At 41.3% G+C, this 22,979-nt stretch overlaps 1 protein-coding gene across 1 annotated transcript in view; it reads right to left on the reverse strand.

Moving 5' to 3' along the window:
• The window catches only part of LOC120299490 (sodium channel protein type 5 subunit alpha-like), a 96,194-nt gene extending 75,288 nt beyond the window's left edge, over window positions 1–20,906 (reverse strand). The window contains exons 1-6 of the mRNA XM_039324341.1: window positions 20,829–20,906; window positions 8,817–9,062; window positions 5,704–5,822; window positions 5,298–5,408; window positions 3,721–3,849; window positions 594–685 (exon numbers count right to left, since the gene is read on the reverse strand). Coding sequence (XP_039180275.1) covers window positions 594–685; window positions 3,721–3,849; window positions 5,298–5,408; window positions 5,704–5,822; window positions 8,817–9,050 — 685 coding nt within the window. The 5' untranslated portion in view covers window positions 9,051–9,062; window positions 20,829–20,906. The remainder of the gene's footprint in view (window positions 1–593; window positions 686–3,720; window positions 3,850–5,297; window positions 5,409–5,703; window positions 5,823–8,816; window positions 9,063–20,828) is intronic.
• Between the last annotated feature and the right edge of the window lie 2,073 nt (window positions 20,907–22,979).

The raw sequence follows: 22,979 nt of genomic DNA on the forward strand, positions 1-22,979 counted from the left end.
CATCAATGCTAGTGATGTTGCCTAGTTTGGGTAATGAAATGTCTTCAAGAAAACAACAAAGCTCAGGGGGCAACAGGGGCCTGAGGCCTGGTCACATTTAATCTCAATATAAAAAAAGATGTTGAGACTCTAGAAAGAGTGCAGAGACGAGCAACAAAGATGATTATGGGGCTGGAGGCAAAAATATATGAAGAACAGTTGCAGGTATTGGAGATGTCTAGTTTAGTGAAGAGAAGGATGAGGGGGGACATGATAGCCATGTTCCAGTATCTCCAGCTGCTACAAAGAAGAGGGAGTCAAGCTATTCTCCAAGGCGCCTGAGGGCAGGACAAGGAGCAATGGATGGAAACTAATCAAGGAGAGAAGCAACCTAGAATTAAGGAGGAATTTCCTGACAGTTAGAACAACTAACCAGTGGAACAACCTGCCTCCAGAAGTTGTGAATGCTCCAATGGATTTGTTTAAGAAGAGACTGGACAGCCATTTGTCTGAAATGGTCCTGCTTGAGCAGAGGGTTGGACTAGATGACATCCAACAACTCTGTTATTCTGTTATTCTTATAACCATGAGAAATTATTCCACAAGTTTCATACCTGGGACAATGGAAATTGTTTTCAAGGCTCTCAATACTCGGAACATCCGAAGAACAGAGACGTTTCCCAGGTCAATAAAGTCTCCTATATACCTATAACGTCAACATAGGGCAAATGTCAGTGTTAGTGCTATCTTTAAAACTGGATATGGGGGTTGACTCCAGCTTTGTTTAAACTCCCATTAAACATCATTAGTCAGTGGGGAAAAACATTTTTTCAGGAATTGGGCAAATCCAACCTCTGCGCAGGCCAACAACAAAATTATTATTATTATGGTCTGTCACACAGTCAGCCAAATTTACAGACTGGATATGGAATTTTTGTCAATGTGTGGAGTCCTTCCCAAGGTCCTGGCATAGGCAGAGGCTGTCATTGAATAATTCTAAATGAGGTATCATCATATGATGTAAACTGTTCTAAGTAAAGCTGCTTATTGCAATTATTATTAAATGTATTTGCTGCCTATCTTTTTTTTATAATAAAAAGTTTTTTCATTTTCATACAAAATACAATTCAATTCACAAGATAAAATAAATTCCTAACCATTGGTACCACCTGCCATTCCCCCCAGGCTGCGTCCACCCTCTCTAATCCTTCCCTACTTCCCTCCTCTTTCTCTCCTCCCCTCCTACTCTCTTCCCCTCCACATCTCCTCTAACCATCCTACTTCCTCCCTACTCCTTCCTCCCCTCTCATCCCTCTCACACACATGAACGCAGCATTGGGGAAATGCCCAAGCATTTGCCATAACTATATTATCATTACCCATCCACCCACTCACCCACCCACCCACCCTCAACCCTCCCCCCCTTGCTTCCCAGAGCAGAGTACAGGGTTATTAATAAGAAAGTTAACAATAATAGAAAAAAGAAAAAAGAAAAGAAAAGAAAAGAAAACATCATACTTAACCTTTAACTCCCCTTAAATTAAGTCATATAAACAAATCTCTACAACAGTTACTATAAAATTTACTCATAAAGTAAATGAAACTTTATACTCCCATATTTTTTCTGAATATAATCTATATTTGCTGCCTATCTTATCATGGGAACACTCTAGGTGGCAAATAAATTTAATAATAATTGACCTGATATTTTTGCAAAATAAATAAATGCAAAAAAACAAATGCAAAACTGAGAAATGCAAATAAATGCAAAAACTAGACACAAGTGGGAGATTTGACATCTGGGGATTAATTGTTCATGGAGACCCATAATTGCCTCTTTGGTTTCCTTTCAGGAGGGCTTAAAATGTGATGCTTCTTGTCAGAAATTCAAAATATTGATCCGTTTTTCTTCTTTGACAGGGAAATGCAGGCTTGGGAACATTTCCATATTGGGTGTGTGGGGGGGTGCCTAATAGCCAGGCTGCCGGGCAATTAAAAACTTGGAAAATTGCCAGAAAGAATGACAATTTCACTGTCATATTTTAGTGGCATAAACATCAGTGTTTCTCAACCTTGGGTGGACTTCAACTCCCAGAAATCCCCAGCCAGATGCAGAGAACAAATGGAACCACATTTACTGATAGGTCATCTTGGATTACGAAAAGACTATAGCAGTGATGGCGAACCTTTTAGAGATCGTGCCCGAAACCACCCCGCTCCGCCCGCCCACCCCCACCCTGCTCCACCCTCACCCTGCCGCTCTCAGGGCCCACTGCAGATCACCCAGGCGGCCCTGCAGCACCATGGTGACCACACCTTCCACCCCCACCTTACAGCATCATCTGCTGCCCAGCTGCCATGTGTTTGGCTGCTCTGCTCTGCCTGGGCTGCACCCGGGGGGGGGACTCTCTGGGGGGGGCTGATGATGAGAGGGCTGTGGGGGGAGGCGAGGCTGGGGCGAAGGCATGTGTACCCACAGAAAGAGCTTCAAGTGTCACCTCTGGCACTCTAGCTATAGGTTCGCCACCACTGGACTATAATATAGTCCTCGACTTACAACTATTAAATGCTGGTAGACTGTTTGACCAACCATATTATTATTATTGTTGTTATAATACTTTTCAGTAATGTTGTTATTACAGTGGCACCTTGGTACTCATTATTAATTGGTTCCGGGAGTCATAGTAAGTATCAAAAATGATAAGCACTGAACAAATTTTTCCCATAAGGAGTAGCGTCGTGAGTCACAAGGCAGTTGACACCAATAAGTTCTAGCTTGTGTGTTGCATACCAAACAAGCAATGAGCATTGAGACAAAATTCTCATGTCAAAATGCATTGCGTACCACATTCGATGAGTTTCAAAGTAGTTGAGTACCAAGGTACCCCTGTATTTTGTATTTTGTTCTCTATTTTATTTTACCATGGATACCAACAAGACTGGAGAGATAAAGAACTCCCATTAAACAAACAAACAATAAATAAACAAACAAATACTGAGGGAAAAGATAAAACCTCAAGTGGCCTCAATGACTCTCAGAGAGAGTGCTAATGATGAGATGACTGCAAATAAATATGATCCCCCCCCTCCGCTTCATCCTGTCAAAACTTATCCTTTCATTTCCCCCCCCACACACACACACCATTCAGTCAGAATGGAGGAAGTTTCAAGGATGAGAAGCAAAACTTTTCTTCTTCTTCCTCATGGATAAACAGTCCAATTGCCTCTTCAAAAGGACTTTTGAAACCACTGTGATTGGATGACTGAGCGTCTCCTAACACAGTGGTGGCGAACCTATGGCATGTGTGCCCTAAGTGGCACTCAGAGCCCATTCTGTGGGCATGTGCGCCATCGCCTCAGCCCCAACTCCCCCCGAGGCCCCCTCATCAGCAGCCCCCCCTTGAGGAAAGTCGCCCCCGAATATGGCCCACACAGAGCAATGCAGCCAAGGACATGGCAGCCAGGCAGTGGGACAAGACTCTGCCCTTACACCCCGTTGCGTGCAGTTGATGCACCTGGGCGATCTGTGGCAGGCTGTGGAAGCGGTGGGGGGCCCTGCAGGTGGGCAGAGTGGGGGTGGAGCAGGGTGGGGCAGGGGTGCAAGGTGAGGGCGGGCCAGTTTTTGGGCACTCGGTCTCTGAAAGGTTCGCCATTACTGTCCTAACACATCCTGAGGGGAAAAAATTAAGGAGCCCAGTTCAATTAACGATAGGTTAATCAAAGGAGAACGCTGCCACTTACGCCATTAGAATGACACTGAAATCCAGCCAGTTCCACGGGTCTCGGAGGAAAGTGAACTCATTCAAACAGAACCCTCTTGCCAGAATCTTGATTAGACATTCAAAAGTATAAATGCCAGTGAACGTATACCTGAGTAGAGGAAAAACAGGTCAACGCAGATCTTGGATGCCTCTGCCCATAAGAATATTTTGTGAGAATGCCAGATTGCACCTAGAGCAGTTGGTGGACTTCTCCTGGGAACCTCACATTTATGCCTACAAGTAGATCCCAATATGATCGTTATTCAGCAAACCAGCCTTACCCAGCCCCTCAGGCACCCCATGCTCTGCATAATGACCGCAACAGAGAGAGCAAGGATTGTATGGACTCAAGAAAATATATATATAATACATATAAAATGTTTTGAATTAGAGTTGATTAGATGACTAGATTTATTGAACAGAATGTTTAAAGATTAAATATATTTTTAACTATGATTAAAAAGAATTAGAAATTCGAGAAAATAAATACTACTAAGCTAGGAGAGAGATATATTTTAAGTACTATGTTATTTTCTCTGTTCTGTTACAACTGCTTTTTTCTATTCTTTTGTAATTTTTTTATTTATTTTTTCTCTTATTCTCTTTCTCTTCCCCTCTCTTTTTACTTTTATATTTAATACTTAAGAAACACAAAAATGTGAGATGGCTTATATGGAAAAAATAGAATCAAGTCAGTCAACGTAAATGGAACTAATTGCTACCAGTAAAAATACTCAGAATTTGATGGGAGAAATAAACTAAAATAATGACTGTAACAGGATTGATGATAAGGCAAATCCAAATGAATGAAAAGAAAAGAAATGTATTAATATGATGATTATTTTTAGGAATATTGAAAAAAATATATACTAAATTGTCAGTTATTAAAATATTAAGAATTGTATTAACGCAATGTTTGCAAAAAAGGATGTTTTTAGGGAAAAAGGAAAGTAAACAAAATTAATATATGAAATACAGACTATAGAAATTAATTGTTAAGCACTGTTTTTACAAATGTAACCCAGACACCACACTGTTTACCTACTATTGAATGACTTATGTTTGTGTAAAAAACTAATAAAATTATAATTAAAAAAAAGGATTGTATGGATGCCTTGTTTAATGACAGCAACAACTTAATGTCCGTTATTCTGGTTGTAAGTCAAGGACTGCTTGTACTTTTGTTGTCTTGCAACATACCTCTCTCCAGAAAGTAGTAGAAAACTTTGGGTTGGTTCAAGGATACAAAGAAACTAACAATGGGGTAAAAATTAATAACCTGCCAGTTCAAAAGCATGCAAATGCGACTAGATAAAGAGGTACCACTTTGATGGGAAGTTAACAGCGCTCCATGACGTTATGCTGGCTACATGACTTCAGAAATGTCTTCAGACACCGCTGTCTCAATAGCCTTGAAACAGAGATGAGCAGCACCCCTGAGAGTTGGCAACAACTAGCAGAATAAAATCTGCAGGGACTCTTTTACTTTTTTTACCCTTTTTTTAATGGAATAATGCATTATAATGAAAATGGAATAATAGTGCTAAAGCTACTTACTCAACATATTTGCTTGAAGAGTTATCTTTGCTGTTTGTTTGTGATGAATCCGAAAGAGCCATGAACACGCAATTAGTTAAAATAGTGAGCATGATAAACCAAGTAAACAATGTGAATTATAGGAGTTCAGGAAAATGATGTTTTGGGAACATGACAATAGTCCTCAGTATCCATAGCTTAGAAATATTATCCACATAAAACTATTGCTCTTGGATAGATCCCCATTCCTGATTTATTTAAAAGAGATACAAATTAATAGCTCTGAACTATTTCGGGGATAAATTATTTAATCTCTAGACACTAAACATTTTCTTGCATTTCTCCTAGAGAACATAGGTACTTTCTCATTAAAAAAAATGCCAGAATGAAAACAGAGAAGGAAAAAAAGCAATTATGTAAAGGATATGAATGAATTAAAACTTTAATTGTCATCTGCCTGATTCGGTGGAAAGGACTCAAGATGTATAAAGCATTTGTGGCAGTAAATCGAAAGATTGTTTTTCCTTTGTTCAAGACCATAAATGTCTGCAGAAGAAAAGTAAGAAATTAACTAGAAAGACTCTTGCTCCCCAAGTATGTCATAAACAGCACCATCTACAGGCAGTCCTTGATTATGACCACAGTGGAGACCAGAATTTCTCCTGCTAAACGATGCAATCGTTAAATCAGTTGTGCCTGATTTTGTGACTTCATTTGCTGCATTTGTTAAGCAAATCACTGCACTTCTCCCATTGACTTTGCTTGTCGGAAGCCAGCTGAGAGGGTTGCAAATAGTGATCGTGTGACAGTGGAAGACAACTAGGCTGAGCCCGAGGGAGGGGTCAAATGTGTCATCACTCTCGAGTCACATAGGATCTAAGCCCAGCCAACCTTGAATTCCATTCATTCTTATCTACCCGCCAATTCGCTTCGACTTTTAATAGTTCAGATTCTTGTAGAGAGCATAAGCTTGCAATAAACCTTTATATTCATTTAAACTTCCTGGACTTCCTGATTTTAGAAGAGCTGTGGTGGCACAGTGGTTAGAATGCAGAATTGCAGGCTAACTTTGCCAACTGCCAGCAGTTCCATCCTAACTAGCTCAAGGTTGACTCAGCCTTCCATCCTTCTGAGGCCGGTAAAATGAGGACCCCAGATTGTTGGGGGGGGGGGCAATGTGCTAACTCTATAAACTGCTTAGAGAGGGCTGCAAAGCACTGTGAAATGGTATATATAAGTCTAGGTCAGTGGTGGCAAACCTATGGCACGGGTGCCAGAGGCATCACTTGGAGCCCTCTCTGTGAGCACACGTGCCGTTGCCCCAGCCTTGCCTCCCCCCACAACCCCCTCCTTTCCAGCAGCCCCCCTGAAGGACATGGCAGCCAGGCAGCGTAGACAAGACCCTGCCCTCACACCCCATTGTGCACAGCTGATGCTGCAGGGTGCAGGCAGAGGGTGACTGCCATAGCGCTGCTGGGCTGCCTGGATGATCTGCGGCGGGCCCTAGAAGCAGTGAGTGGCCCTGCGGGCAAGTGGTGTGAGGAATGGGGGGGGCGGAGTGGGGGCGGGGCAGGGGGTGGAGCAGGGGCAGTTTTTGGGCACTCGGTCTCTAAAAGGTTTGCCACCATTGGTCTAGGTGCTGTTGCTATTTTTCCATGCTTGTCAGTAACCCTAGGATTCTGCAAGCATGATAAATACACATGAGTGTTCCCAGTTCCCGAGCACCCAAATTTTGATCACGTGGGGATATTGCAAGAGTCAACAGTCAAGTGTGAGGGCTGGCTGTAAGTCTTTTTCTTTAGCACCATCATCTTCAAATGGCCATTAATCAAATGGCTGTAAGTCAAGGACTACCCCTATTCCCAAAGAGAAAGTTGCCTAACTTTCATATTTGCAGACTACAAAAATCACAGTCAAGGAATAAAAATGTAGAACAGTGTTTCTCAGCCTTGGCAACTTAAAGATGAGTGAACTTCAGCTCCCAGAACTTTCCAGCCAGCCAAAGCTAGTTGAAAAATTCTGGAAGTTGAAATCCACACATCTTCCAGTTGCCAAGGTTGAGAAACATGGATGTGTGTGTGTGACCATTTCAGTGGATAAGTCTCGAAGGAAGGGATGGAATATCCAGAACTTTGGAATAGTGAGGAGTAGTGAAACAGAATGATTAAAAATTCAGAGCAACGCCACTGAAGCAGACTTGAACTTAGAAAATTAAACTGGGTTCTCAAACTTGGCAGAAACTTCGACATTCCACCAAGGTCTGGCAGAAACAAAGTGATGAACAATGCTCACATTGAGTTCCTCTTGTTTTGTCTGTGAGGACTGGGTTAAAACTTGTGCCCGCCTCTTCTTTCTAATTTCTGAGAGGGACCCAACCAGTGGTGGGATTCAAATAATTTAACAACTGGTTCTCTGCAGGAGGGGAGACAGGGAGGGAGGCATGGGGGTTGTTGCCAAGAGGCAGGTGGGGGAGGGGGGAGCTGCCCCATGCACCCCACAACTGCTTACTGTGCCAAAGGGCCCCCACAGCCAGGCCTACCACGCCCTGACATCTGTCACACCTCGCCTGTAGAATTTGGTAGTGACTTTTCCCATTTTCTCCTTCCTCCTCCTCCTCCTCCTCCTCCTCCTCCTCCTCCTCTTCCTCCTTTGAACAGCCCTTCACTCCCATTGCTGTTTTTTCAATCTCAAATCCTGTGCAGAGGGTTTTTGGAAACAAAGCCATGCAGTGATCAGATGGGATGGGAACCATTCCTTTCGCTTTTGGACCAGCTCTGAAACGGACTGGAAGGAGCAGTCTGAGGACTCCAATCTGGCTTTGCAGCAAGCAAGGGGATTGGAGGCATGTGAATGCACGCTAGTCTGGCGTCTCAAAAAAACCATTTATTTTTTTCCCCTTGCTGGATTCTCGCTGCCATGCTGTTTAACTTTCTTTAACATTTACTTGATGCAGAAGGGCAAATTTTAAAGAAAGTTAAAACAGTATGGCAGCGAAAATTCAGCATGGGGGGAAAAACCCTGGTCTTACATACGGGGAAGTATTTTTGCTGCCAGACTGTTTAATTTTCTTTAAAGTTTACTTGGTGCAGAATTTGGATCCTTCCCCCTTGCAGAAAGGAGGAGGAGGAGGACTATGGAATTTTGATGCTCTTTGAACTTGATTGCTTGCAGACTCTTCATTACTCAAAGCACCCATGATGTTACCTTGTTTGAGTAATGGAACATCTGCAAGAAAACAGCCAAGTTCGGGGAACACCAAAAACTCCTCATAGAAATGGTTTTCTATTTTCTGGCTAGCAATGTTCCTGATGTCCCAGTCCAATTTGAGCCTTCCTAGTGGTCTCCTTTCCAAGACTTATTGAGAATTGATCCTGATTAACTTTTTGAGACCAGTGAAGTTTGCATAGATGCTGGCTAGATGAGAATTTCAAGCAGGCATTAACAAACTAATCTCATTTTTCTCCAAGAGCATCATCACAACATACGTGTGTTTTTCTTATGATACTAATGCTCCCATTGATTCGCAACAAGCTACTATACCTTGTGATCGTGATAATAGGGGTCAAGGTCTTCCAAGGGTTCTCCAATAAGTTCCACAGGAGGGTTTCCATAAAGGGCAGGGACTTTCTGGCAAGCCTGAAGATCAAGCTGAGGCCTCAGTTTCTCTGATGGTGGCAAATCTCTCTTGGCCATGATACATTTCTTGATGGTGGCCAAAGACTCCGGAGTGAACCGGCGGAAGTTTTCTGCACCCAACAATCCTCCAGTAGCCATTTTTGCATCGTTCTTGTTATGGAATGATAAAAAAGATGGGTAGATTAGCCACTCAGCTGCTACATGCTCTTTGACGGGCATAATGAGAAAGCAGAGTGAAAAAGCACGCAAGGAAACCAAACAATATAATAATGATGATGATGATGATGATGATGATGATGATGATGATGATGATAAAGTTGGAAGGGACCTTGGAGGTCATCTAATCCAACCCCCTGCTCAGGCAGGAAACCCTATACCATTTCAGACAAATGGCTGTCCAGTCTCTTCTTAAAAACTTCCAGTGTTGGAGCATTCAACGCTTCTGGAGGCAGGTTGTTCCACTGGTTAATTGTTCTCACTGTCAGGAAGTTTCTCCTTAGTTCCAGGTTGCTTCTCTCCTTGATTAGTTTCCACCCGTTGCTTCTTGTCCTGCCTTCAGGCGCTTTGGAGAATAGCTTGACTCCCTCTTCTTTGTGGCAGCCCCTGAGATACTGGAATACTGCTATTATGTCCCCCCTCGTCCTTCTCTTCATTAAACTAGACATACCTAATTCCAGCAACCATTCCTTATACGTACCCAAAGGGTTTAGAAATGCCAAAACTGTACTACTCTTGAGGCTACAGCAAAATGGCTCAAAATATACAATATAATTGTGTACCTTGGGAAAACAAGAACAGAAAATGATTAGTTTCCATCCGTTTGCTTCTTGTCCTGCCCTCAGCTCCTTTGGAGAATAGCTTGATTCCCTCTTCTTGAGATATTGGAATACTGCTATCATGTCCCCCCCTCGTCCTTCTCTTTGTTAAACTAGACATACCCAATATATATCATAAATATATACTGAAATAGGACTACAGTAAAGGCCCCCAGCCATTTGTGCACCAGGGACTGCTTCCATGGAGAGAGGTTTTTCCACGGACTGGAGAATGCGTGGTTTTGTGTGCTGCCTGCATTCCATGGATGGGGCTTTGCTTGTTTCCGTGGCTCGGTTGCTGGCATGCCACGGCCTGGTGCTGGTCCACAGACTGGGGGTTGGGGACCCCTGGACTATAGTACAGATCGCCTTTGACTTAAAATGACAGTTGAGCCCAAACTTTCCCTTGGTAAGCAAGACAGCTGTTAAGTGAGTCATGCCCCATTTTATGACCTGTCAGGGCCCATTTCAAACTCTCATCCTAAGAAAGTAGAACTCGTGGAAGCAGTTTCTTCCAAAAGGAACTTTTATTAGGAGAAGCTGATAGCCAGCATAATAGACAGGATCTGAGGGTTTCCCACTCAGATCAATAGGTTAAAAGTGTCCCAAGCAAACCACATCCCATAATTCATCCGGTCAGTTCAAATATGCCAATCCCCAGGTGTTAAGTCCATTGTGGGAAAGAGTAGATAGCGCCAGGCTGTCTCAGGGTTGCAGCGATGTTTTGTCAGCTCTTCACGCCTTCCCTTCCAAAACAGAGATAAACCAGTTGCCCGAGGTGCATTCGTTTCTTCTCCCCCCCCTTTCTAGCTGACATCAAGGGGAATGATAGTTCACAAAGGAAGTATGCAGGAACACAAAGTGTGACAGTGTAGCGATTGAGGAAAACAGAGCAATAACCCGCCATGCTTATCCCCTCTCCCCTCCAGGAGCATGGCAGAATCTAGAATATCGAGAGAGTAGGGTTAAAGAATAGAATAGAGCCCCCTTAGAATATGGATTCTGACATGACCTTTTTTCCATGGTTGTTAAGTGAATCTCTATAGTTGCTAAGTGAATCGTGTGGTACTTCAACGAATCTGGCTTGCCCCATTGACTTTGCCTCCCTCAGGAGGTTGCAAGCGACAATTCCAAGGACACACAGAGGCTGCCACCATCATAAACACAAGCCAGCTGCCAAGCTCCGAAGTCTGATCATAGGACTGTGGAGACGCCGTAACAGTCATAAGTTTGAGAACTGGCCATAAGTCACTTTTTAAAATGCAGTTGTAACTTTGAACGGTCCCTAAATGAATGGTTTCTAATTTCTGATTGACTGGGATGGGAAGTCCTGGAGTAAAGATACCAATTTTTGAAATACAGACCGTCCTTGGACTTATGAGCCCAGAATTTCTGTTGCTAAGTGAAACAGTTGATAAGTGAGTTTTTCCCCATTTTATGATCTTTCTTGCTACAGTTGTTAAGTCACTAACATGGTTGCAAAGTGAATCTGGCTTCCCCATTGACTTTGCTTTTCACAAAAGAGGATCACGTGAGCCTGGGACGCTGCGACCGTCATAAATATGAACCAGTTGCCAAGTGCCTGAATTTTGATCATGTGACCATGGGGATGCTATAGCAGTCATACGTGCAAAAAATAGTCATGTCTGTTTTTCAGTGCCTTTGTAACTTCAAAGGGTTACTAAACAAAGGTTATAAGTCGAGGATGATACAAAACAGTGACATGAAAATGTTTGGGAAATATGATCCCATGAGCCTCACACATACTCATTGAATTCTTCCCTTTCAACATGTTATGCAGAGTACAGGAGACAGAAAAAACAAACTAAAGATAATAAATTTATGAAGTAAGAAATATATCTAGCTTACACCAACTTTCTTCACTATACCTCTCGACAACTTTCCATCTTGGGTTCCATCATCATCATCACCATAATAATAATAATAAAAGTAAAGTTGGAAGGGACCTTGGAGGTCATCTAGCCCAACCCCCTGCTCAGGCAGGAAACCCTGTACCATTTCGGACAAATGGCTGTCCAGTCTCTTCTTAAAAACTTCAGAAGCAGTCACCACTTCTGGAGGCAGATTGTTCCACTGGTTAATTGTTCTAACTGTCAGGAAATTTCACTTTATACATTGATTTTTGAGGAATTCTTGGTGGTCTCTAAACTTAGTTGTTTTCTTGCAGACATTCCATTACCCTACTTGGTAGCATCATCAGTACAAGTGAGTATGGGCTTTACTACCTATTTTTGCCCTCATAATGCTATCTAATTCTGTAATGAAACATCTACGAGCAAAAAAAAAAAAAAAAAAAAAACCAAGGTCAGAGAGCACCAAAGATTTCACAGTTCACAGTATCTTTTCTTCTATTGATTTTTAATTCTCTAAATTTCACTTTTTAAGATCTCCTCAGCTTCACCCAATCATGTTTTTCTATCTTTCCATACCAATTTGATTCATTCACTCTTCCTTCAAATATTTGTTTTGTGATTTGGTCCTTATTCATTCCCTCAGCGTGGCCAAACCATACAGTATTTACAGACTAATTCTGAAGGCAGGACAAGAAGCAACGGATGGAAAATAATCAAGGAGAGAAGCAACCTGGAACTAAGGAGGAATTTCCTGACAGTGAGAACAATTAGTCAGAGGAACAGATTGCTTCCATAAGTTGTGGATGCTCCAACACTGGATGTTTTAAAATAGAGATTGGACTGATGTTTGTCCAGAATGGTCTAGGCCAGGGGTAGGCAACCTTGGCTCTTTTATGACTCATGGACTTCAACTCCCAGAATTCCTGAACCAGCCATGCTGAGGGGAAAGGGAGAGGTTTCCAAGCTGAGACATGCTGACTCAGGAATTCTGGGAGTTGAAGTCCACAAGTCATAAAGCGGCCTGGGCCTAGGCCAGAGATAGGCCACCTTGCCTCTTTTATGACTCATGGACTTCAACTCCCAGAATTCCTGAACCAGCCATGCTGAGGGGAAAGGGAGAGGTTTCCAAGCTGAGACACGCTGACTCAGGAATTCTGGGAGTTGAAGTCCATGAGTCATAAAAGAGCCAAGGTGGCCTACCCCTGGTCTAGGCGTAAGGCAGTGATGGCGAACCTTTTAGAGACCGAGTGCCCAAACTGCAACCAAAAACCCACTTATTTATTGCAAAGTGCCAGGGCTGCATCAGCATTGTGGTGCTCTTGGGGAGGGTGGCCCCCTGGGTGGGTGTGGCTGCAGTGGTCACGGCAGATTGGGTGAACGTGGCCAGGGCTAGTCCCTCACCATCTCCAGGGCATCCCTGGGGGGCCAACACCACTTGTTCGCTCACTTCCTGCTCTGTCAATTCCAAACACCATGTGCTGGTTACTCTGGCGAACTCTGTTGGGGCAACGGCATGCGTGCCCGCAGAGAGATTTGCCACCACTGGCCTAGGGTCTCCTGCTTGAGCAATGGGTTGGATTAAGATCTCCAAAGTCAACTTCTTCTCCAAAGCATCTGAAGGCATGAAAAGAAGCAATGGGTGGAAACTAATCAAGGGATTCAACCTAGAACTAAGAAGAAATTTCCTGACAGCAAAAACAATTAATCAATGGAACGACTTACCTCCAGAAGTTATAAGTGAGCACTGAATATTTTCGAGAAGAGATTGGACAGCCATTTGTCTGAAATTGTATAGGGTTTCCTGCCTGAGCAGGGGGTTGGACTAGAAGACCTCCAAACTCCCTTTCAACTCTGATATTCTGTTGTTCTGTTTTACTAATCACTAATAAATTATTTTTTTTACTAGTCACTAATTTTTATTATTATTAAATTTATTTGCCTTTCATCACATGGTTCAACGTGACTCCAAGCTGCTTAATTTAACCTACATTCATCCAGAATTATAAAACACAACTGTAATAATATGTCATCATTTATAAAGATCTTCTAAAAACCATGGGGTGTGGGCAGGGGTTCTATACAGTCCTCTGAAAGTTAAAGTGTTCCAAAATTAAGAAAGTAATCTTGTATGTTTTAATTTTTTCATTCATTTGCACAGAATAACAGCCTTTTTTAATCATCAGCTTAGATGCCGTTTTTACATGCATGTCAAATAAGTCACCACTTCATAAGCAAATTATATCCATATTTTATCATTTCTCAAGGTACACTTGCAGCCTATCAAGGCAGAAGCATTTTCAACATAGTACTGAAAACATTCCAGTCTAAATCAGTCCATTGCACGTACTTCCTTTTTGGTGGGATGCAGGCAATCACACAGACTCACAATTTTAGCTTGTATGGAATAACACATGATATTTAGGGAACATTTGGCAGCCTGTGTGACATATACACAAAATGCAACAGTATTATTCTTACTCTCAGCAGGAAACGTTGCAGGTAGCATGAGTGGTACTTTAGTCTTTAGATAGCCTCTTACTAAAAAAAAAAAATGGGTTGCAACTATTTATTTACTAGATTTGTTTCCTTTACACGTTATTTCTTCTCATTCTTTTTTTCAAATGAAGAATACAACTGACCTGAATGTATTCTCTTCCAAAGGCAATCAATAAACCTCATTCAAGATTTACTGCTGTTTTTATTACTCAAGACAAATGGGATGATGGGACAAGGGTAATTTGAAAAGCTGCGTTTGAATTATGTATGGCTTGATATCACTCTTAGATCAGGCAACGAGGGAATACTGTAATGGCTCAAGTCTTCCCTTTGCCAAACTGCAGACACCCATTAGTTAGTAGCTGTGATGATCTGACCAAATGATGCCTAGTAATAGTAATTATAATTATGCCTCATAATAATCCAGCAATTTGGGCAAAAGTTTGCTTTGCTCTGAATGTCCATGTTGATGTTCAGGCACGGATGGGGGTGAAATTCCTGAAGGATTTTAGCATCACATTGTTGGACACATCTCTGCACCAGGGCACAGGTGGTCCTCAAGTTACAACCATAATCGGGATCTGAATTTCCAGCTGCCAAGCACCCAATTTTGATCACATGACCATGGGTACCCTGTAAGTACAACGACCAGTTGTAACTCACTTTTTTCAGTGCCGTTATAACTTCGAACGGTGGCCAAATAAATGAGTCAAGAACTACTTAGAAAATACTGGGATCACTGAGATCACTGATGGAGATTCTCCTACTTTAAAAACATAGGAAAATATCTACTGGATTTTACTGAAACCTTTTTTTTTTCCCACGGAAGTAAACAGGGGCCTCTATGAAGCCCACAAAAAGATACAGGATTCAGAGGGATACCGTTCATAGCTTCTCCCATCTCCACTTCTGTTCCCCATACAGGCAGTCCTCGACTTACGACCGCAATTGAGCCCAAAATTTCTGCTGCTAAGTGAAACATTTGTTAAGCGAGTTTTGCCCCACTTTACGATTTTTCTTGCCATAGTTGTTATCTGAATCACTGCAGTTGTTAAGTGAGTAACATGGTTGTTAAATGAATCTGGCTTTCCCATTGCTTGTCAGAAGGTCACAAAAGGGGATCACATGACCCCGGGACACTGCAACCATCATAAATGTGAATCAGTTGCCAAGCATCTGAATTTTGATCATGGAACCATGAGGATGGTGCAAGGATTGTAAATGTGGGGGGAAAAAATTCAGTGCCGAACAGTCACTAAATGGACTTTTGTAAATCGAGGATTATCTTTTATCTGAAAGGTCCCCCTTTAAAGATATTTTCAGGGAAGCCATTAAAATTTGGTTCTCCATCAGACTTTGAAGGCTGGAAATCTATGCCATATAGATGTTGATTACAATAGGGTGGGGTGAAGAACCAGAATAGACAGGATTACAAGCCAACATGAGCAAAGAGATTGAGAATTCAGAGATGTTTTCAGACATTTTTTTTATGTAATTACAGATAGTTCCTGACATAGCCATTTGTTTAGTAATCAGTCCTCACATTTATGACCATCACGATATCGCTATGGTCACATGATCAAAATATGGTTGCTTTGCAATCTGCAATAATTTGCAGTGGTTTGCAACATTCTGGGGTCACGTGATAATGATATGTGACCTTCCCAGATGACCTCTGACCAATAAAGTCAACGGGGGACCCAAGATTTGCTCAACAACCACAGGATTCACTTAACAAACATAACAAAAAAGTCGTAAAATCAGGTGCAACTCACTTAGCACTTGCTTTGCTTAGTAAGAAAATTTCTGGTCCCAATTATGGTCATAAATTCAAAACTACCTACAGTAAGTTACATGAAAATAAAATCTCCATACATTTTATATTCCTACCAAGAATATATACTGTACAAGTTCTTGGTATGAAGAGAGAAAACACGGTATTTAGATTAAATACCAATTTTTACATAGTTTTTTTTTTTTAAAAAAAAAAAAAAAAGACATCTCAGCTTAATGTGAAAATAGAACAGCTAGAGTTATGGCCACCTAATGAGAAGGAAGGACTCACTTGAGAAGGGCCTAATGCTGGGAAAGATTGAGGGCAATAGAAGAATGGGACGACAGAGAATGAGATGGCTGGATGGAGTCACTGAAGCAGTAGGTGTGAACTTAAATGGACTCCAGAAGATAGTAGAGGACAGGAGGAACATTGTCCATGGGGTCGCGATGGGTCAGACATGACTTCGCAATTAACAACAAGAGTTATGAGTGAAATCATATGAAATAGACACAGGTCAAAAACAGACTGATTTTTTTTATCCTTACTTACAGCCCTAAAACCAGGTAGTCGTAAAAGAAACAAATATAACATATAGCAGTGATGGCAAACCTTTTAGAGACTGAGTGCCCAAACTGCAACCCAAAATCCACTTATGCATCATCGAATGCCGGGTGGATGTGGCCCATTGGGTGGGTGTGGCCCATTGGGTGGGCGTGGCTGCGGTGGTAACGGCAGACTGGGGGGGACTAAAAAGTTCAACCAATCAATTCCAACTTTGCAAGATCTTTTTTTTTCCTGCGAGAAGTTGAAATTGATTGATTGACTGAACCTTTTTTTTTTTTAACATGGCGGCGGAGGCCTAAAGCGAAAAGGTTTTATAAAACCCAGCTGAAGGCCTAGGACTGGGGTGATGGTGTGCATGCCCACGGAGAGGGCTCTGAGTGCCACCTCTGGCACCCGTGCCATAGGTTTGCCGCCACTGACATATAGTAATAAACACCCTTACAGCATCAAACAACTAATGCAGCAGATGCAGCATTAAAGAAATTGTCTTGCTAAAAACTACCACAGAAAGATCCTCAAAAGTAGTTTAGATGTTCTTTCTGAAAAGTTAAAAGACATGCAATATGAAACTTCAAACTTAGGACTGATACAATGCCTTAGTAAGACCACACTTGGAATATTGCATCCAGTTTTGGTCGCCATCTTATAAAAAGGGATGTTAATACTCTAGATTGAAAGACTGCAGAGAAGAGCAAAAAGATGATTAGGGGACTGGAGGCTAAAGCATATAAGGAACGGTTGCTGGAATTAGGTATGTCTAGTTTAATGAAGAGAAGGACAAGGGATGACATGATAGCAGTGTTCCAACATCTCAGGGGTTGCCACAGAGAAGAGGGAGTCAAGCTGTTCTCTAAGGCGCCTGAAAGCAGGACAAGAAGCAACAGATGGAAACTAATCAAGGAGAGAGAAGCAACCTAGAACTAAGGAGAAATTTCCTAACAGTAAGAACAATTAACCAGTGGAATGACCTATCTCCAGAAGTTGAGGTTTTTAAGAAGAGATTGGACAGCCATTTCTCTGAAATGTTATAGACTTTCCTGCTTGATCAGGAGATAGGACTAGAAGACCTCAGTTATTCTGTTAATTTCAACCAGGGTCCTACAACAGATTTAAATTATTAGAAGAATGAACTCTAACAGACAGATAGAAAACAGACATATGTTTGTCACTTAAGCATAATATCACCCTGTTATCTCCACAGTGTCCACCAATGAAACCTAATACAAAATTACAATGCAATCTGATTCCTTCTTCTTGTTCTAAGATATTTTTCCTCTATAAACTGGTAATAGTATTAGCATCTGCCATCCTGTAAAGTAAGTATTGCAGATAAAACTTTCTCAGCATTTTTTATTGCTCAGTGCTTGCTAGAACATTTATTATCTCCACCCCTGGCTACAGGGCAGTCAGTATTGATAAACAAACTTAATAAATAAACAAAATCAAATTTTCAGCACCACAGAGAGCACCAGTTAATTTAACTAGCTTTAATAAAAATGTGCCAAAATATGGATTGTGGGGTCTTTTCCCCATCATCACCAACAGTAATGTGTGTTCTTTTTGTACAACAACATCCAGGTGACTCAAAATAATTTCATGAGTTCAAGACTCGACATCCACCTGTCTAGACTGGATGTCCACCTTTCTGAAACGATATAGGTTCCCCTGCTCGAGCAAAGGGCTGGACTAGAAGACCTCCAAGGTCCCTTCCAGCTCTATTCTATTCTATTCCATTCCATTCCATTCCATTCCATTCCATTCTATCATTCCTCTATTCTATTCTATTCTATTCTATTCTATTCTATTCTATTCTATTCTATTCTATTCTATTCTGGCTGTGCACTTTCTATTTCATTAAATAGATGCCAATTACTCTGTAGAATTGGCAATAGGAGAGATATTATTGAAGCTGATACCTATCAAATCTCAGGTTTTCTTTCTTATAGGGAGGTGCTTGAAATGGGAATCTCCAGTCAGTGGATACATTTTTGGCTTTAAATTTTCAATAACTACCTGCCAGCTTTTGACAAGAGGTTGTTTTGATAGGTTGAGCCCAATCAGGGTCTGGATTTAGGCCAAATGAGATTAATGAACAAAGAATTTACAATTGTCATGAAGTTTGAAGTTCAGCACTTCCTTAATTAATTGAGTGTGCAGAACGGAATACATTGTAGCATATTAATTGTTGACCACCAAGCTATAAATATTTTAATGTGATCGAATGTCAGCAAAATCAATCATTTTTTCTGCCTTTTTCTTACTTCCTTATTATAGAAATCCTTTATTTCTTTATAAATACTTTTTTGATTTTTAACTTGTAGTTAATGTCTTTTTAGATCTTCATCAAATTTTTATTTTTCATCAGCAAGCTCCATCCTATAAGTTTTAGCAAAAAAAAAAGCTACAATCAAACCTTATACTCAGATTTCACTGAAGGTTTTATATTGTCCTATAATGAGACTCTAGAAAGAGTACAGAGAAGAGCAACAAAGATGATTAGGGGACTGGAGGCTAAAACATATAAGGAACAGTTGCTGGAATTGGGTCTGTCTAGTTTAATGAAGAGAAGGACGAGGGGGGACATGATAGCAGAGTTCCAATATCTCAGGGGCTGCTCCAAAGAAGAGGGAGTCAAGCTATTCTCCAAAGTGCCTGAAGGCAGGACAAGAAGCAATGGGTGGAAACTAACCAAAGAGAGAAGCAACCTAGAACTAAGGAGAAACTTCCTGACAGTTAGAACAATTAACCAGTGGAACAACCTGCCTCCAGAAGCGGTGAATGCTCCAACACTGGAAGTTTTCAAGAAGAAACTGGACAGCCATCTGTCTGAAATGGTATAGGGTTCCTTGCCTGAGCAGGAGGTTGGACTAGATGATCTCCAAGATCCCTTCCAACTTTATTATTATTGTTATTATTATTATTGTTACATACACAAGGTAAAATGGATAAAATTATGGAAAATGACATTATAAATCCAGTTCCTGCTAACTTTTTGGAGTGCAACAATAAGTAGTTTGATTACCAGAACATTTTGAGTAGCTCCAACACTGAATGCTCCAACACTGGAAGTTTTTAAGAAGAGACTGGACAGCCATTTGTCTGAAATAGTATAGGGTTTCCTGCCTGAGCAGGGAGTTGGACTAGATGACCTCCAAGGTCCCTTCCAATTTTATTATTATTATTATTATTATTATTATTATTATTATTATTATTATTATTATTATTATTATTACATACACAAGGTAAAATGGATAAAATTATGGAAAATGACATTATAAATCCACTTCCTGCTAACTTTTTGGAGTGCACCAATAAGTAGTTTGATTACCAGAACATTTTGAGTAGCTCCTCTATAAATATATGGTAAGAAATCATAATGGCTGTAGAATATCTAGCTTGGTCCTTTTCAGACTGTTAAACTGAGCTGATAAAAACATTGTTTATTTTTCCCACAAAACTGTACACACATCATCAAGGACTAAGCTATGACTTTGACAACTTGCAAATAATTTTAAATTACCAGTAAGATCTATCATAAAAAAAAAATAGCAAAATCTCCATACAAAAAATCAAATGACATTCAAGGAAAGAAAAAAAATGCCAGAATCTGACTGAGAAACAAAATATCTTAATTTCCCACGTAGATTGTTAATCTGTGACCTTTTTATGACAGCAATTACAAAATTGTTTAATTTACTGATTTATTAATAATATTAGTACTATATAAAGGTGATAAGGAAAAAAAATCACAATTACCAGTAATTTTGGGGAACTGATCAATGACCATATGCACAATGTCATTCTATAAATCTCTGGTGTGTCATGTTGGGCCATCTATATATTTTTATTTTTATTGGAAGAATTAACATTTTTTCTGATCTTTGCTAGGAAGAGTGGGGATGTAATTACCCAATGAAATCAGATGCAACAATATTTTCACATTGTCAACAGCCTAAAAATGTAAATGAATGGTGATAATGTGAGATGGTTCCAGATTGTTTGGACCAACTCATTTATCCACCCATTTTCTTGACTGAAATAATCAATCAAAGACATTCCGCTCAGTGTTAATGGTTTTGCTTGTTATTCTTCATCTCTGCTCATCTAAAAATCACACACATCACACAGGCATCACACTCAAAGCAAAGTAGCTTTCACTTCCCTGCTGCCCCATCCAACCTATACATCATACGCATTTTTTATTTTATTTTATTTTTTGAGTGGGCACTTTTGAATTCTCCTTCTTCTTCTCCTCTTGGTGAACACATCCAAGACAGGAGTTTAACTTCTGAAAGCTATTAAAGTCACCACTGTTAAATATCAGCATTCTGCCTTGAGAGGAATGAAAAGAGAAAGGAAGTTATAAAAAAAAACTACAAATGAGACTTACTTGTGCTTCCTGGATTCCTAAAAAGAAATCTCTAGGTTGATTTCGTTACATCCAAAAAGAGAGTCAATTCCACCAAGTGGCTCTCCCAATGAAGAGAAAGAGAGAGAATAGCCCCTATTCATTCTTCATATAATCATTTCCCTGTTCTCTGGTTGATTTCTCTTCTGCTCAGTACAACAAGAGCATTAGTTTAGAAGTGCAGTGTGTATCCTGGGAGAGAGAGAAAAGAGTGTGTGCCCCCCCCCTCTCTCTGTGTGTGTGTGTGTGTGTGTGTGCCTACAATCTCAAAGTGAAATGGCTAATGTGGTTTTGGATAACCTCTTGGGGGAAAGCTCTAACGTGAGTGAACAGCTTTGGAAAACTTCCCTCTTTCTCTCTGTTCTCGCCACCTATGCCTTCCAGATGTCGTTCCCATCATCCCCAGCTAACAGGAACGGGAGTGAGAGGGCACAGAATTCTCTCACATTCTTCTCTTTTTAGAGGTACACACTTTGGGGGAAAGAAAAGATTGCGCTCTGGAGATGACAGGATAGATGTTTTGTGACTTTCCGTAAGCCCAAAAGCCAAAGTAGTTCAGGAGGACATTCAAACGCTCCGTTGCTTCACCATCCCAAATAAACTTTTTTTTTTTTGCAGTCATTGTCTATTTTGTTAACCCGCTTCTTAAAGTGTAAATATCAGCAAGACTGTCAAATTTATTTATTTGTTTACTTGCTTGTTTGAATTTCATCCTGTATTTATTACTTTACAGGAAACTCAAGATGGTGAACATTAATATTCCTTCACCCCCCCCCCCATTTTCCCCATAACAACAACCCTGAGATGAATTAGACTGAGAGAGAAAGACTGGCCCAAAGTCACTCCTTTGACTTTCATGCCTATGACGGGACTAGAACTCATGGCCTCCTGCTATATGGTCTAAAGTCACCCAGCCAGCTTTTGTGCCTAAGATGGGATTAGAATTCACAAACTCTTGGTGACTGGTCACCCAGTCAGCTTTCATAAGTGAGGGCTAGAACTCTCAATTTCCTGGTTTCTAGACCAGCAGCTTAACCACTAGACCAGGGGTAGGCCACCCTGGCTCTTTTATGATCGTGGACTTCAACTCCCAGAATTCCTGAGCCAGCTTGGCTCAGCTTGAAAACCTCTCCCTTTCCCCTCAGTGTGGCTGGCTCAGGAATTCTGGGAGTTGAAGTCCACCAGTCATAAAAGAGCCAAGGTGGCCTACCTCTGGCCTAGGCCGCTTTATGACTTATGGACTTCAACTCCCAGAATTCCTGATCCAGCATGGCTCAGCTTGGAAACCTCTCCCTTTCCCCTCAGCATGGCTGGCTCAGGAATTCTGGGAGTTGAAGTCCATGAGTCATAAAGCGGCCTAGGCCTAGACCAGGGGTAGGCCATCTTGGCTCTTTTATGACTCATGGACCAACTCCCAGAATTCTTGAGCCAGCATGGCTCAGCTTGGAAACCTCTCCCTTTCCCCTCAGCATGGCTGGCTCAGGAATTCTGGGAGTTGAAGGCCACGAGTCATAAAAGAGCCAAGGTGACCTACCCTGGACTAGACTAAACTGGTCCTCTTTATTCATGAATGTATTCTAAATTCATACAAAACTCAAGAGATAGGGAAAACAAGTCTGAGGTCTGCTGGTGAAACTGGCAGGACAGAAAGTTATGCAAGCCAGCACTGGCTCTCATGTTGTCTTCTATCATAAATAGTTTTCAGAAGTTCTGCTGACCGATGGCTGAGAATCCCAGAAAGGTGGACAGGTTCCCTTTAAGGCTGGGATGTAAGACCTGAACGCACACCCTGACCCATAAGTATGGAAAATTGGGCTACCTGGAGGAAAGTGGGCCGGTCCAGGCATGTATCAACCCTGCTTGACAGAGCACTAGAATTTCCATTCCAAGCGATTGTTAATCAAACTGCACATGGCTTTACAGCCTACTTTGCCGAGGTGGTTAAGCAAAACACTGCAATTGTTGAATGAATTGTGTGGCCATGATTTAAGCACACCCAGCTTCTCCCATTGACTTTGCCTGTAGGAACCAACTGGGAAGGTCACAAGTGGTGATTGCATGATTTCTGGAGGCTGCCCCTGTCCTAAATTCATGCCAGTGGCCAAGTGCCTGGATTTCAGTCACATGACCTTG

This window comes from Crotalus tigris, unplaced genomic scaffold, assembly GCF_016545835.1.
Source record: "Crotalus tigris isolate CLP2741 ecotype Arizona unplaced genomic scaffold, ASM1654583v1 scf7180000024297.1652928, whole genome shotgun sequence".
In the NCBI taxonomy this organism is placed as follows: Eukaryota; Metazoa; Chordata; class Lepidosauria; order Squamata; family Viperidae; genus Crotalus; species Crotalus tigris.